Consider the following 15,998-nt stretch of genomic DNA (forward strand, 5'->3'; position numbering starts at 1 on the left):
GGTCCTGCGTAAGGAATCTTTTATTTGCATTCATAATTGATATCATTAGAATTTCGAGATAGTTAATGAATTCGAATATATCTAATATTTTCGGATCACATCTTGCGAGATCTGAGGGACTACTATATTCGGCATATTCATACGAGATAGGGGCACAACACCATCCAATTATCCGTATTACAAATCGACTCTTGCCTCTTCTCCAGCCCAAGCTCGTCGGATCAGCTCTCTTATCGGTTCCCTTTCGATAGGGCGAGGGTTCCAATAGGGGTTGCTCACTGCTATGTCTGCTGCCTTATCTATGTCGCTCTCTTGCATCCCTAAAGCCTTCAGTCCCCTCTCTACTTTCAACTTCTGTAAGAGAATATTAAGTCCCCTCGTGGCGTCGCCTTCACTCTCCGGTAGTGCGGCGGCCAACGCTTCCATTGCCCCAGGAACCTTCGGGGCATTATATGACAATGCATGTGGTAGGACTATGGTATGGGTCTGAGAGTGCGGGAGGTTAAAACTGCCTCCTAGGGTATGGCAGAGCTTGTGATGGATAGACATCCCGACACTGCCGAGACAAGTACCGCAAAGCCATGCGCCATATAAAGCAGATGAGCGTGCTTCTTGCGACGACGGATCGGAGACCAGGACAGGGAGAGAGCTTGCAAGAGCCTTTACCCCTTCTTGAGCAAGGAGATTAATAACCGGGTTGGTATTGCGAGCATACAGCGCTTCGACGGCATGCGCGATGGCATTAACGCCACTTGTAGCGGTAAGACCAACTGGAAGGGTCATGGTGAGATCAACATCATAAACGACTGTGCGGGGCAATATCTTCGGATCGGATCTTGTTGTCTTCCTTCCAGCATCCGTCTCACCCAAAATTGGCGTAACCTCACTACCAGCATAGGTTGTAGGAATAGTCAAGTGAAAGAGACCTGTCCGAATGCTGAGTGCTTTTCCCAAGCCCACTGTGCTACCACCTCCGATAGAAATAATGGAGTCGGCCCCTGAGGACTTAACTTGCTCAAGCGCCCTCTCAGTCACTTCGACTGGAGTATGCATTGTTGCTTCAGTAAATACTCCAGAGATGACATCTCCGAGAACACCCCTGAGTAAGTCGATATGGCTCACCTGCTGAGGCGTGCTGAGAAGAAAAGGCTTAGATACATTTGCTCGTCGAAGCTCTTCTGGAACCTTTTTGATAGTGCCACTCCCGAAGACGATACGAGCGGGACTAGAATTATATTCAAAACTCTCCATGTTCGATATTATGCTATAACACCGGAATATAGAAATATGTATAGCGAACAGAAGTTATTTATATCAACTTTCCGACATTGACAATATTCAAGGTGGTAATGCTTGAGAGGTTCCGGGTAGATACCTACCTACTTATTAGATTCAAGCGTGCTAAATCTCTACTTACCTTGCCGGGCTAATAGGTTCCGCACGAGTACAACAGCAGCATGAATCGAGTAAATACCCTCCGGTATCAAGTGCCGACGCTACGTGATGCAATGGGGGTCGGCATCGCTGAGCCCGCTAGAGCATTCCCCGCATCGGGAGCAGAGGATCAACTTGGATCAACTACTGTACAGATGATTTCAAGGATTGAGAATAAAGGTTGCAGGTATAAATCAATTAACTCATCAAAAAGAGTTAGGTGGAGCGTGTTGAAGAGGTTTCTTCGACGGCACAAACACGTCTCGTCATGGCGATAAGAGTACAAAGTGCGCGTTAGGTACCTGTATCGACTTCAATAACAATTTCCCAGATGGTGAAGTTTTTTCGACAATATTCAATGACCTTTCATGTGGAATGAACTATTTTTAGAAACAATTTAGCAAAGTGTGCATTTCTTTGAGGGTAATGTCTCAATGTTATTCAATCTGTCAATAATTGCAAGAAATGTTGAAAGGGTCTAGAAATATACCCCTGCAGTTGGCCCTTCAGCCCTTGTAATCAGATAATCTATCAAGTTTAGCGCTGTGATGTGTCTAGGTACCTACCTATGTACCCCACAATTATGTTCAGCTAACCTACGATTTCCCAGTTTCAGGCCGCTACCTTAGGTACCTACCTTAGGTACCTAAGCTAAGTACATTACCCCATCTCTAGGGCAACGACGTTACCACTTGTAAACAATTCCTGCATGTCTGCAACCTCTATCTTGAAACCATGTGCTATACATTTTACAATTTCAACGTTTACACATTCCTAAGAACTTAATACTAATCATTGACCTTTTTTTTCGTGGCAGAACCGCGTTCTCGCCGATCACTGATAATCTAATTTCGAGACATTTTGAACCTATTAACCATCTCATCGTTCCAAGCAAACGCACGTCAGGTTCACCGACATTTCGACCGAAAATATAGAGAACATTATTGCCTTTTGTGAGGGAATCGGGGAGGATGCCTACGGCCACAGATGGCCCGACAGTTTCCCTGTCGTGTATGAAATCTACTCCTGAAGCCAGGTTAGAACTTCAAGATACTAATATTGTATAAATAGTTGCCAATAACTTCTGGGGCAAGGATGACGCTGGTGTAGGGCCGTTGCTTGATCGCATGGCCTCTGCGAAGCAGACCAGCGATGAGCTTAGATCTTTCTATAGTGGTAAGTCTTTCCTAACTATTTTTACCCCTCCATCAGGCTAATTGGTCTGTGTTGCCAGCCCGGGCCTCTATCGAAGATGAATACGCACGCAAGCTTATGTCGTTAAGCCGAAAACCTTTGGGTACCCACGAAATGGGAAGCCTGAAATTTTCACTTGATACTATGCGAGGAGAAGTCGAATCCATGGCGAAGCAACATGCTAGCATCGCTGCTCAGATGAAGACCGAGTTAGAGGAACCGCTGGCCGCCTTTGCTGGAGGAATGAAAGAGAGACGCAAGATCGTCCAAAATACGGTAGAGAAACTTCTCAAGATCAAGATACAGCAAACGAACATGGTGAATAAGGTCAGTGCCACCCATGCATCCCAATAATAACCCCGGATAACTAACAAACCCCACCCAGACCCGAGATCGCTATGAGCAGGATTGTTTAAAAATTAAAGGCTACCTTGCCCAGGGACATATGGTTATGGGCCAGGAAGAAAGGAAAAATAAGGCCAGGCTAGAGAAGACACAGATCAGCCTTGCTACAACTAACACCGAATATGAGAACGCAGTCAAAGTTCTCGAGGAGACGACTGCTAGGTGGAATAGGGAGTGGAAAGCGGCAGCCGACAAATTCCAGGACCTCGAGGAGGAGAGATTAGACTTCACCAAGAGCAGTCTATGGACTTTCGCCAACATTGCCTCCACAGTCTGCGTCAGCGATGATTCTTCGTGCGAGAAGATTCGTTTATCTCTAGAAAAGATGGATGTAGAAAAGGACATCATGCACTTCATCACCGAGAGGGGTACCGGCCAAGAAATCCCAGATCCGCCCAAGTATATCAACTTCTGCCGTGGGGACGTGGAAGACACTCATTCAGAAATCTCCGAAGACGAGAACTATTCAGTAGCACAATTTCCGCGGAGTATTAATCCTGCGTTTCGCACGTCTTCCCCCCAGCCATCTACCTTCGAGTCGCATCATGATCCCAATTCCGCTCTTGCTCGAGATCTGGCACATCATGAGCCTCCTCTGCCCTCTAGCAGAGATTTAATCATGCCTCCATCAAAACCCCAGACTTATGCCATAGCCCAGCAGGATAGGCGGCGAGGAAGTGTCATACAACCGCAGCAATATCCTCAAAGCATCAACCCCGGCTTCCGTGCTCCCTCACCTCAGCCATCCACGTACGAATCTCATCATGATCCCAACTCGGCACTCGCTCGAGATCTCCAACGCCGAGATCCCAATCCCCCTACCACGCGGGATATACAGCGGAATGAACCTCCTCCTTCATTTCCTCGAGATACGCAGCGTCGTGAGCCCGACCTTTCCCTTACCAGAGAGATTCAACGCCACGACCCTGTCCCTTCATATACTCGGGAAGTGCAGCGTCGTGAACCTGATCTCTCCATGACGAGAGAAATCCAACGTCGTGACCCCAATCCTCCCATTCCCCGAGAAATGCCCCGAGAGATGCCTCGAGAAATACCACGCGAAATACCTCGGGAAATGCCACGGGAAATCCCTCGTGAAATTCCCCAAGAGGTACCTCGAGAAGCGCCCCGAGAAGTACAGCGCTTCGAACCTGATCTTTCTCTCACAAGAGAGATTCAACGCCGGGACCCTAATCCTCCCGCTCCTCGAGATGTACAGCGTAACGATCCTAGTCCCTCATTTCCTCGGGATATACAACGTCATGAACCAAATACCTCCTTTACTAGGGACATTCAACGTCACGATACTAATCCTCCTACTCCACGAGATCCACCGCGCAATGAGCCGCCACCACCTTCCAGTAGGGAGTCAGTTATATCACCACAGAATACCTCAGTGGCTGTCATGGCTCCACAAGATCGTCGGAAAGGAAGTAATGGGGTACAATCATATGATGCTTCAAAATTTGCACCAGTGCCCCACGATCCGTATCCTATGGATGGTATGACAATGCTATGTCGTACGGACGGCATGAATTCGGCGACAAGCTCGAATTTGTCAGCACGGCCATCAACCGGTGATGATAATAGCGAATATTCGAGCCCAACATCTTTCTCTAGTCAAGAGCCACAAAGCGGTAAAGTGTCACCAGTGAAGCAAGAGCCCGTGGTGGTGGCACGGCCAGAAAAGCAAATGCAAAAGAAGAAGAGTGGATTCTTTCAGAATCACAGCCCGTTCCGTAGAAAGAGCATCAAGGACGTGAAGGCGTCGAACAGAAATACTTGGGGACCTGTGGCTTCTCAGAGCGCGATGAGTACTCACGGCACGGTCAGCTCTCGACGCAACCAAGCTTTTAAACCGCCAGAACCTCAGAACCCCATTGCAGATAGAGTCGAGAAGACAGCGAGTCCCGAACCTATTGAAGCGAATGCAAGCCTAGCCCTGAATATTGGACAGAACGTATTCCCTGTGGCCAATACCGATAAGAGAAAACAGGCCAACGATGATAATACACCTCCACAAGAGGAGCAAGACCCTATCGCCCAAGCCCTAGCGGAGCTGAAGGGTGTTGCTAGTAACAAGCAAGCTGCTGGGCGAATCTCAGCCGATCACTATCACGGTATCGCTACGCCTGTACCCGACAGATCTCAAGCGCCGTCCCGTTCCGTACCCGTATCCAGGGAAAGCAGCGATATGGCCGCTGGTATGAGAGGTACCCCACCGCCGTCATACGATATGCAGATACAAAGACTTGGAGTTCCGCCCCCAGCTGTTACATCTAAGGCAATGCAGGAGGCGTCACGAAAATATGTGGAGCAGACCAGGGATATGTTCAGCGCGAAGCGTCCTGGGTCTGGAGCATACAGCGGGACGCAATCTTACAGTGGTACTCCTTCTCGACCTACGACGAGAGGCAGCGAAATGCCTCGTGCAGCATCACCGGCGCCTCCACGGGGCGCTTCTCCTCGGCCTGGGATGCACCCTGAGACGCGTCAGGCAGAGACACGCCAAAGCCAACGGTCGGTATCGCCAAACCCGTACAGTAGTAGCCAATACCGTAACTCGCCACAGGCAGCTTCACCTAGTACGTATGGTGGTACCCAGCAGCAGAATTCACCACAGGCGGCATCCCCGATCTCATATAGCGCAACTCAGCGACGGGGAAATTCACCACAACCAGCGCCATCAGTATCTTATAGTTCAACCCAAAGGCAGGGAAATTCGCCACAACCAGCATCATCAATTTCATACAGTTCAACCCAAAGGCGAGGCAACTCGCCGCAACCGGCGTCACCCATTTCATATAGTGCAACTCAACGGCGAGGAAATTCACCACAACCGGCATCGCCGATTTCGTATAGTTCGACCCAGCGACGAGGAAACTCGCCTCAACCAGCATCGCCAATCTCGTATGGTGGTTCTCAACAACGAAACTCACCACAACCTAGTATGTCAGTGAAGCGCGGGTCGGAACAAGGATACTTCGGGCATCAGTCGCCGAGCAATTCCATGAGGGCGAAGTCTCCATCCATCTACAATGGCGATTACAACCGCCCAACCAGTAGAGCTGAAGAGATGGCTATGCAACTTGCTCCAGTTGGAGATGGGTCCGTGTACGGATCAACGCGCGGAAGAGGCAATGGTAGGCCTGGTACAAGTTCGAGCTCACGGGCCATGACTTTCTACGACGGACGAGATCCCGTAGTAGAGAATTCGAGACAGCGAAGCCAAAGCGTGGCAGATCCGAGCCGGCAGTACACGCCAGAGGGCCGTGCCATTTTACACTACGGTATGTTTCCCTTTTTTTTCTCGGCAATAACTACTATGCAGATACTAACAGTTTTATAGCTCGAGCGTTGTATATGTACCAAGCAGCAATCCCCGAGGAGCTTGGATTCGCCAAGGGAGATACCCTAGCTGTTCTCCGACACCAGGATGACGGATGGTGGGAAGCTGAAATTCATTCAGGACAAGGTGTTGGTAGAGGCGGGTTGGTACCTAGTAATTATCTGCAGCCTTGTTAAGGCCAGTATTTAAGGGGCCCCTTGGCTCTGCTCTTGATTGACGAGATAAAGACTGACGAGGCTCATGAAAGTTGGTATTTACCCGTTGTTTGATGTGAATACGTATGTTATGGGGTGTGATGAGCACATATGGATCAGCAAGCAGGCAGGCGACTATTTGGTTGGGTTGAATTATCGGTCGTCTGTTCTTGGGAGAGCAGGCTTTGGCGCGTTCGGGGGAGCGTTTGATGCAAGTTATTATTCATTGCCAGTTAGGCTATCTAGGGCCGTTAAAGAACGGGGAGTTAATACGAGATTGCATTTTGATTTTTTTGATTTTTTTTTGATTAATAATTACTATTATCATTATTTCCAAATACATAAGAAATTGCCTCTGTGCGGTGATATAAAACTTCCAATGATTGAAGCTTCCATAGAGGTACCTCCTCTCTACGATCTACGATGAGGTTAGTCATCAGCATGACGTCGGTACCCGTCGCGGAGGGGCAGCTGGAACTCTACTAGAAGGCACGTCGGCTGCCAAGAACTCCGTCAAGCTCTACATACATCGTACCTAACGTGCCACAAGCCGCTAATAACGGTAAATAAACCCAAACACCATCACATGTCTCGACCCTCTCAATTTTAGAGTCTATTATGGTTCTAACCTACAACTCTTCTACCCTTAATTTTTTGAGCTGCTTATTTTAACGACGCAAATTCAGGAGCATTACGAGGTCCAACGCCGCATGGCGTTTCTACTTCATTTAGAAAAATGGTCAGTCACATGCTTATACTACATATATGAGAAGCTTCAAGCATTCAAGCGGAAGAGTGTAACTTTTTACTATAAATATCTGTTTCGCTGATTATATACATAGGAATACGTAAAAGGCTCTTATAGAGCTGCAACTTCTCCAGTTGCCAAGAGGACATATCTCAGCGCTGCACTGTTCTTCTCCGCGTCCTTGGTGCTTTTATTTATTGCTGCTCTGGCCTATCCCGTCTTCTACTATAACTATGTGCCTAAGAAGGTTATATCTCTCCCTATACACCTACAATACGAGTAAGGGCATTTCCTCTCTATTGCGACTACAGAAATTAATGTGCGGTATTATTCCAATAGCTCCGGCCTGAACCCTTATGGCGTCACATCAGTCCCGTCGAACCTCATGCTCGAGCAGGCCTATGATATATCAGTAGAATTGGCATTACCACGATCGCCTACGAATCTTGACAGGGGAAATTTCATGGTCACTCTGTTCGGGATGAAGACTCAGCCAGGCAACCCAGGGTTCGCTTACTATTTCTCAGGGGAGGACCCCTTCTCGCATGTGAAGGAAGACAGTGTAATCTTCACGAGCCGCCGGCCTGCCCTGATCCCGTATACAGACCCCCTCGTGAAAACAGTGTCGCGTGTCATCTTCCTACCATACCATATCATGTATCCTAGCACATCGGAGACGACAACACTTAGGGTTCCGATGGGCGAGCTCGTCGAGTTCAACGAAATCCTCCCGATGAGCATGCTAGTGGAAATCCAAGCCGGCCAGACACTCCAGGTGTACTCAGCTACTATCACGTTTGTCGCCCGTTTGACGGGGATCCGCTGGGCCATGTATAATCACCGCATCATCTCGTTTGTGGTCTGCACAACCGTTTTCTGGATAGCCGAGATGCTATCGACGGGACTAGCGTGGCTTATCCTGAGCTCCTTCGTTTCTAACCAGAAGCCTAAAGGCCCGGAAGATAAACTAAACGCCAAGCCTGGAGGTAATCCTTGGAAGGGGCCCCCTCGCGCTCCTACGGCATTTTTACACGACGGAGCAGGAGACTCTCATAGTGAGGGAGAGGAAATGGTTAAGAAAGAAGAAGACGACGACGATGATGATGTGAATATCAAGGAGGAGTCGTCGGAACGAGAAACATTAGTAGATCAACCAGCGGACGATGAGGAAGATGGGGAGGATGTTTGGAGGGAGAAGGGTTCCGGGACTAGTTCTAGTTATGAGAAAGGGGGTAGTATACGCAGACGACCATCGCGAGGAGGTAGATCTTGATAAGGGAAGAATTTGTTAGTGCAGACCGAGATGCCCCTCTCGAGCCTACTTACTACAAGTATGTTCGCCACGTATCATGGTGAGTTATCCAGTTATCCAGTTTAAATTATAGAAAAGCCGAGTCGCTGCTTCACTAGTCCAAGGGTGCCACATGATAGTCGAATTTGGGTAGTTTCAACGATAATAATCTATGAATGAATGTACATACTGTGCTACTAAAGTACATCAATTACATGTAGTTACTCGATTCCATTCTAATTGTTCTTCTCCACATTCTCCAATACTAACCTAACCGTAACACCCGCATCTCAGTAATCTATTTAGCGATGCAAGATATCCATCTATCTATCTGGGTAGTTAGATATATATAAACTACCTCGTACATAAAGGTAATATATTAAATACGGAGGTGGCTGAATACCTATGTATGTAATTGTAGACTACGGTTGGGTACATATACATTACATAGTGACAGTAGGTACATTAGTTAGGTACATAGTAAGGTTTATAGCGGACCGATACATTGCATATAAGTCGAAGACGGAGGTAAATGGATGCATCAGTTGCATGTAAGTCAGCTTAAGACAGCGTAGCGCAGCTTCGTAGCAGCTTTGACGTGTTCAGGTGACGAGGGTGGTCCCAGAATCGCGGTTAACCAATCAATTGATTTCTAGTCTCCCCCGCCATTGGGCCATGGGTTAAACAACCGAACCAGGACTCGACCTAAACCTTTTTCTCATTGCAACATGTAACAAATCTTCGCTTTTTCTGCCACTACCTACTGCTATTTACTGCTACTGCTACTGCTATTTACTGCTGCTGCTACTACTACTGCTACTGCCCACCAGATGCAATAGCAGCAACAGGGCGAACTAGAGACCTAAGGCCTGGGCCATTCATTTGCTTTGACCTTAATCCAAAACTTACCCTACCCTTTTATTTTTTTAACCCACGATAGCTTTCTACGCTTTCTACACTTCCTACGATTTCTACGTATAAATACATTGCAGCTTTAAAAGTTGCAAGACATATACACATGCACACAGTTTCATCCATCATTCTTGCTACCAAGACCTTTTTTTTTTTTGACTCAAAAACTCGGTACTGTATGATACACATTTAATAGTCTTGCATCCCCGGTTTGCATAGTGAATTCTTTTCCGCTTGCTCGTCCCCATTGACCTTTAACCAAAAATAACTTAATTCGACCTCGATAAAAGCGACCAAAAACAAAAACGAAGCATTTGCATATTATTAAAAAAGCAACCGCTCGTAAGAAATAAAGAAATATTTGGGTTTTCGGTTTTGCAGTTTAATACCTACGTTACGTTGGCTCTTATAGCTTCGTGAGCAACTTGCACACCGCCGGAGGACCTGCAAATTGTTCCTGTTCCTCTTCCTACCCAAGCACTTTCTCTCAACGAGCAACCTCTTACTTCTTAACCTCCATTTCTTTACCCCTACCATTTTCCTACTTCCCACTTCCCACCTCCCACCTCCCACTTCCTACTTCCTACTTCCTTACCACAGCTCTCTACCAAACCTAGACCGACAATTACAAACTGGCGATCGAACGATCCCCGAGATTGCACAGTATCTTATCGAGTCTTTGTCTACAAACAGCTCGCAGACTTTTTTCTTCCGACCAGACCTCTATATTCTTCACCACCCCTCGACTACCCTCCCTTCGGACACAACAGCGATAACCCTCGCGTCTCTTCTTAAGCCCCTCTGTTACTTTGCCCGATACTACGGTCTATATCTAGTAACGATGCCCTGCTTCAAGGGCATCGCCGTGAGCATCCATGCGAATTCTGCCCCGCTCCCAGAATATGGCATGCAAAAGCAGTCTCGTCTATCTCGCATCAGCACATACATACCTGTTCCTCAACCTCAGCTAAACCCGGATACCTCTAAACATGAGGCAGCCAAGTTCGCCATTTCGATAACGCTCTTAACACCCGGTCATCCCATCCCCTATACCGCTCCGAAACCGACTGCAACCAATCCCTACCCGAAACCTCTCTACGCGGGGCCTCTGATGTCCACGAGCTCTGATCCTTCCAAGCATGCCAACACGGTCACACCATATATTCCCATGACGAACTCGGAGAACGAGACTATTGCTGCGTACATCTACTTCGACGGACGAGCTAAGGAAGAAGTCGCCACTCTATTGCGACCGGGAGAAGAAACTTGGGTAAATAGTCGTTGGGTTCAAGTTCCCGAGAGCGAAGGTGGTGGCCTCGCCGAACGTGAATTTTTATTCCGAGAGGTCGGCTTAGAACGATGGCTCAATGGTCTAGATCTCAAGGGCCACGACGCCGCAGAGAAGGTCGAGAAACGAAGACAGAAGTTCGAGCGACGTCATCGCCGCCAAAGGTCCACCCCTCACGGCGGTGACGCAGAAACGGGGAAGGCCCCTCGTCCCCGCGATACCTTGGCGTATGGTGGGGAGGACCAGTCACCGCTAGAAACCCCTGATGATTCGGACGACTCCTCTATGTCTGACGACGACGAACCCCCCGAGGCTACTGGCCAGATCAAAGTGGCTATGTTTCGTGTGATTGCTTCTGGAGAGATCAAGAAAGGGGAATATTCACCACAGTTTGATGCCCACGATGATGATGACGAGAGCGATAGTGGGACCAAGGGGGGTAATAATGGAGCGATCGATGCCGATGTTGAGCATACCACTAGTTTTGCTAAGCCAAAGACGCTCGATCCTAAGACCATTAGTACTCAGACCGTGACTGGCATAGATGGACCGGATAAGCCCTATGCAGTATTTACATTCTTCTACCGTGGCCAACGTAAGCAACTTTTGTTCGGGTTTAACATTTATTCACCACTAACACATCATCAGGTCAACTCAGCAAGATGGGATTATTCCCTAGTTCAAAAAGCGACCAGAAGGCGCCGGGTACAAAGCGGCGGTCTACCCAACTCGACTTTTCAGGGCTTGGTCCTCTCAAAACTACTGGGACAGTAGGCTTTTCGGCTTTCAGAGACCAGGAAGCTGAAGCTGCAAAGAGGAGAAAGGCTCGCAGGAAGAGTAATGGTACCAACGGCAACCTTATGGACGAAGACAGTGATGACGATGATGATAACGATAACGACCCCCTGGCTAAGATGGTAGATTCTGACGATAAGGACGTCAAGACTCACCTAGCACCGGAAGATGCCAGGGTTACTGGGGAGCTACAAGCCGGTATTGACCGCATTCGCGTGAGTTGACACCTTTTAACATTATGTATAGTGTCACTGACAGGCATACAATAGCTCAAGCGACAGCACTCCACAGAGCCAGACGCCGCAGGTGCGTCGGGTTCTCAAAAGTCGCCCAGCGCAGGTCTCACTGGCGGAGAATCGACGCCTACAGATTCTACGTCAAGCAATCAACCTATGCCCAATTCCGTTGCAAATCTGCTTGCGAATGCTTTCAATGGCGAATCAACTATAGGAAGTCCTCTAAAGAAGCAACGTGCAGATGACGAGACAACAGATCGTTCCATCAATTTCCCGTCGGCTTTGGGTGACGTGCTAGGCAGGGCTACTGCGGATCAGGAGAAGAAGATAAAAGAAGAGCAGGTTAAAGTTCAACTCCAGTTCGGCGAAGATGAAGAGCTTTGAAAAGGCCAACAATTTCACGACGCTATTGACTGTTTTGAGGTGCCACTTAAACCTCGCCAGCCGCAAGACCAGTTAACTTAATTTGCTGCCTTAAATATTTACCGGAGCCGAGAGACAAGTCGAGTAACGAGGGCTCTTAGCAAAAAGTAATCTTATACTATCAAGCAACCGAGAGTATGACATTATTACAGGGGAAAGAAACGGGTGAAACGTAGATAGCGGTGACTCGTGTAGAGAGGTCATTATTCTATGAACACGTCGACCCTGTTTGTTGTCTTGTTAAGAAGAGACCCAATACTACATGCTGGAGCTAGCTGTTTAGACATTTAGCCAATGTACAAAGGTCGAGATATTCCAGTTGCATATGGCAAATCCTCCTTGCGGGAGAGTTTTACTTGGACATAACGAGGTCAGGTTCGTTAGCTACATGTGCAACGGCTGCGTTTGATGTGAGATGATTATGACAGGGCGGATGGGATGGCGTGTCGGCGGTAGTGGTGGCTTTATTTCTAGGTGCGGTTCTTTTATAGAGAAAATACCCGAACAAGAAACGAGTTCAGAGAGCAACTGCAAGGTTGTATGGGACTTTTCTTCATTCGACTAATGAGTTACCCGAGTTACCCCTGTGTGTATGTGTACTGCTGGCCTGGTCATGATAATGCCCTAAGCTTATAATGAACTGTTGTCTTCTACGTGGTATGTATTTCTTGCCGGTACGCTTGTGTACAAGCATCTTTGGATAGATGTGATGAGTCGGTTATTACATGTAAGAAAGAAGGCGTTCATTGTGCGTATCAGTAAGTACCTTTCGGCATTCATTAGGCATACTACCTATTCGGGGTTGAATGCGAGTAAACTCAACGCCGTACGAATGCATGAGAAGTGTCAATCGCAAGGCGGGGGTTCTTAACAAACCCCCAAGTTAAATATAAGACGAATCTGTTTATACCTTAGGTACCCAGATAGCTCATACATATAATTGATTCTTATTTAATTATATTTTCTGGAGCAGCCGGATGTTGGAATATTCATTTACTAAGTGGTAAACTTAGAAGGACTTGACGTAATTATACATCCCAAGCGTTTTTACTTACTTGCCTCCCTGGGTATATAACGGGCACCAACAATCATCTCACCCCCGCCAACGCACCATAGCAGCCTCGACCTGAGATGAGATTCGGACTCTGCATAGCGGCGGCAACAGTCGCGCTTGCGCTGCTGGGGCAGCCGCGGACCGAGCAGAAGGTCCTGTCTGCCGGGGAAGAGGAAGAGGAAGGGGAAATGAGGGAAAGCCCGTTTGATTCCGATTTCGAGGGTTTCGCAAAGGCGGCGCTCGACCGATGGAAAGTCCCGGGGGTGTCGGTTGCTGTTGTCGATGGGGGGGATACGTGGGCTGAGGTTTGTGATGTGTGTTTCTTTTTGTTTTGGTCTTGCTGGGTTTAAAGGATGGCTTGTTTGTGGTTGGTTGTGATGGGGGATGTGAGGAGTTTTAAGGTATTGTGTAAGAGCGGCAGTGAGGTAAGGAGGTGGAACTGCTGAGAGAGGGCTTGAGAACCTAGAGGCGAGGGGAATAATTTCGTGATAGTCACAGGCCAAATCAGGTGGTTTTTATTGGTGTTTGTTATTAGGAGGTACCTATATATCAGACATCATGTCAAAGGGATAGATGACTTACACTGTCTCCGAAAACTGAGGTCTTCGCGGAGGCTACCCCTTATATTTACAATATTACAACACGATACTACTACAAACTTCAAGCTAACAATATACACAGGGTTACGGCATCGCCAGCTTCCCCTCAACGCCCGCGACCCCGTCAACGCTATACTACACCGGCAGCACGACCAAAGCATTCACAGCAGCCATCCTATCCCTCCTCATCGCATCCGGGAACTTCTCGTCCTCCTCCTCCGAAACTTCCTCCCCTCTCACCTGGCAGACGCCCATCTCGCACATCATCCGAGACGACTTCGTCCTGGGCCCAGAATACGAGTGGGCGGCCGCGCACCTAACGCTCGAGGACGCGCTCTCGCACCGCACGGGGTTCCCGCGGCACGACAAGGCGCTCGCCAGGCGATACGGACCAGACCGCGACCGGGGCACCGTGCGCGACGTCGTTCGCAGCCTGAGGTACTTGCCTATGGTTTCGGAGCCGCGGGTCGTCTGGCGCTACTGCAATCTCATGTATATGGTGGCCGCGCATGTGATTCAGAGTCTTACGGGAGAGTGGCTGGGTGCGGTGATGCGCGAGCGGATTTGGGATCCCCTGGGCATGGAGGCTACGTATTTGAGTGTGGAGGATGCGCTGGAGGCGGGGAGGGAGGTGGCGCGGGGGTATTATTGGGATTATCAAGGGGAAGGGAAAAGGGAAGGGCAGGGCTTCGTCTCGGTTCCGTACGGAAGCCTTAACCTCGCGAGCGGCGCTGGTGGCATCGTGAGCAATGTGCTGGACTATTCGCAATGGATCCGGTGTCTGATCCGCGGCGACGGGAGCGACGACGACGACAACGAAAACGGCTGTCCGGTCTTGCCTAAGGAGGCACACCGCGAGCTTAAACTAGCCCGTATTGCGATGCCGCCCGAGATGCGGATGAGTTTCGATGCTCCGCTGGCGTACGCGCTCGGCTGGGAATTGAGTACGTATAAGGGCTGGAGGATATTCACGCATAGCGGGGGCATGGAGGCATACGGCGCCGAGGTCTACTTCCTGCCGGATCTAGGGTACGGAGCTGTCACGCTGGGGAACACGGCGCAGACGAGTAATTTCGTGGGTATGGAGCTTGCGTGGAAGCTGATTGATGATAAGTTGGGAGTCTCGGAGGAGGAGCGGTTTGACTGGGTTAGCCGGTGAGTTTCGTCCCTCGTTTTCCGAAGAAGAGGGCTTTTGGACTGATGTGAATAAACAGGGGAGAGAAAGTACTTGACACCCAACTCAAGCTCGCCGAGACAGCTGTTCATGACTTATATCCGGAACGCGCAAACCCACCACTACCTCGGGCGCTGCCGCTTGAGAAGTACGTCGGAGTCTACTCCCACCCGGCGTATCAGAACATCACGCTACAACTGACTGATGAGGACTCGGTAAATACGAAAGGGGAACTTAGAGCTCTGCGGGATGATATGGAATGGCAGATGACATTCGACTTCCACCATGTCTCGGGCGAGTTCTGGGCGGTGGTCATCGATATGCTTAACACGCCCAACTTGCTCAACGGGCAGCGGGCTCGGGCTCAGTTCGAACTCGGCGTTAAGGGGACGGTGGATAAGCTGAAGATGGAGTTTTTGGAGGATGGGAATGAGGGGGTTATTATATTTGATAGGATTGCGTGATATCGTAGTTTTGAGACATTGTAGTATATTGAACCAGTAAATGCATTTGACAGTGATGACATGCCATCAAGATGATCCTACGCATGAGTGTAATTAATGTCATCACATTCGGGTGTAGATAGCATAATGAGAAGAAATCGACGTTTAATTTATTCATTTATATACTTGACTAGATCTATAGAACCAAGCGATGTTGAGGGATCTGGGCAGTCCTGTGCCATTTCTCATACACCAGACCACCTACCAAGTCTGCTCGCTGGCGATAAAGAATCAAAGATGGCATCAGAAGCTATCAATCCACACATACGCCTGACGAATGTGAAGACGGTAACCTAATACAAGTTAGCAACACTAGAACAGAGCTAGAAATGGCACACAAGTAATGCATATATGCTTAATGAATCAGACTGTTGAGCTTGATGAATTTTAATCCACATG

At 48.6% G+C, this 15,998-nt stretch overlaps 5 protein-coding genes across 5 annotated transcripts; 4 read left to right on the forward strand and 1 right to left on the reverse strand.

Moving 5' to 3' along the window:
- Positions 1–51: 51 nt before the first annotated feature.
- Positions 52–1,902, reverse strand: F4817DRAFT_325905 (putative maleylacetate reductase). Its single transcript, XM_049301824.1, has one exon. The coding sequence runs from the start codon at positions 1,249–1,251 to the stop codon at positions 178–180; it is 1,074 nt and encodes a 357-aa protein (XP_049162566.1). The 5' UTR covers positions 1,252–1,902; the 3' UTR covers positions 52–177.
- Positions 1,903–2,115: 213 nt separating this feature from the next.
- On the forward strand, positions 2,116–6,939 carry F4817DRAFT_325907 (uncharacterized protein). The gene is made up of 5 exons (XM_049301825.1): positions 2,116–2,445; positions 2,506–2,610; positions 2,669–2,955; positions 3,014–6,323; positions 6,383–6,939. Exons 1-5 carry the CDS (start codon positions 2,406–2,408, stop codon positions 6,556–6,558), a joined length of 3,918 nt encoding a protein of 1,305 aa, XP_049162567.1. The 5' UTR covers positions 2,116–2,405; the 3' UTR covers positions 6,559–6,939.
- Positions 6,940–7,136: 197 nt separating this feature from the next.
- Positions 7,137–9,113, forward strand: F4817DRAFT_325910 (putative adipose-regulatory protein-domain-containing protein). The gene is made up of 3 exons (XM_049301826.1): positions 7,137–7,315; positions 7,419–7,603; positions 7,664–9,113. The coding sequence occupies exons 1-3, from the start codon at positions 7,313–7,315 to the stop codon at positions 8,595–8,597; spliced, it is 1,122 nt and encodes a 373-aa protein (XP_049162568.1). The 5' UTR covers positions 7,137–7,312; the 3' UTR covers positions 8,598–9,113.
- Positions 9,114–10,368: 1,255 nt separating this feature from the next.
- Positions 10,369–12,230, forward strand: F4817DRAFT_312192 (uncharacterized protein; the record flags this gene model as incomplete). Its single annotated transcript, XM_049300099.1, has 3 exons — positions 10,369–11,410; positions 11,464–11,825; positions 11,880–12,230. 3 exons carry the CDS (start codon positions 10,369–10,371, stop codon positions 12,228–12,230), a joined length of 1,755 nt encoding a protein of 584 aa, XP_049162569.1.
- Positions 12,231–13,132: 902 nt separating this feature from the next.
- F4817DRAFT_325917 (beta-lactamase/transpeptidase-like protein) lies at positions 13,133–15,674 on the forward strand. The gene is made up of 3 exons (XM_049301827.1): positions 13,133–13,628; positions 14,005–15,077; positions 15,137–15,674. Exons 1-3 carry the CDS (start codon positions 13,401–13,403, stop codon positions 15,558–15,560), a joined length of 1,725 nt encoding a protein of 574 aa, XP_049162570.1. The 5' UTR covers positions 13,133–13,400; the 3' UTR covers positions 15,561–15,674.
- The last annotated feature ends 324 nt before the right edge of the window (positions 15,675–15,998 follow it).

This window comes from Daldinia loculata (assembly GCF_022478755.1).
Source record: "Daldinia loculata strain CBS 113971 unplaced genomic scaffold F4817scaffold_5, whole genome shotgun sequence".
NCBI lineage: Eukaryota > Fungi > Ascomycota > Sordariomycetes > Xylariales > Hypoxylaceae > Daldinia > Daldinia loculata.

Excerpts from the sequence above, each read along its gene's own strand:
- F4817DRAFT_325907 (XM_049301825.1), top strand. The coding sequence starts at position 2,406 with ATGCCTACGGCCACAGATGGCCCGACAGTTTCCCTGTCGT. Across the intron at positions 2,446-2,505 it reads CCCGACAGTTTCCCTGTCGT|TTGCCAATAACTTCTGGGGC; the intron begins GTATGAAATCTA and ends TTGTATAAATAG. Across the intron at positions 2,611-2,668 it reads GCTTAGATCTTTCTATAGTG|CCCGGGCCTCTATCGAAGAT; the intron begins GTAAGTCTTTCC and ends CTGTGTTGCCAG.
- F4817DRAFT_325910 (XM_049301826.1), top strand. Across the intron at positions 7,604-7,663 it reads CCTATACACCTACAATACGA|CTCCGGCCTGAACCCTTATG; the intron begins GTAAGGGCATTT and ends TTATTCCAATAG.
- F4817DRAFT_325917 (XM_049301827.1), top strand. The coding sequence starts at position 13,401 with ATGAGATTCGGACTCTGCATAGCGGCGGCAACAGTCGCGCTTGCGCTG. Across the intron at positions 13,629-14,004 it reads GGGGGGATACGTGGGCTGAG|GGTTACGGCATCGCCAGCTT; the intron begins GTTTGTGATGTG and ends CAATATACACAG. Across the intron at positions 15,078-15,136 it reads CGGTTTGACTGGGTTAGCCG|GGGAGAGAAAGTACTTGACA; the intron begins GTGAGTTTCGTC and ends GTGAATAAACAG.
- F4817DRAFT_325905 (XM_049301824.1), bottom strand. The coding sequence starts at position 1,251 with ATGGAGAGTTTTGAATATAATTCTAGTCCCGCTCGTATCGTCTTCGGG.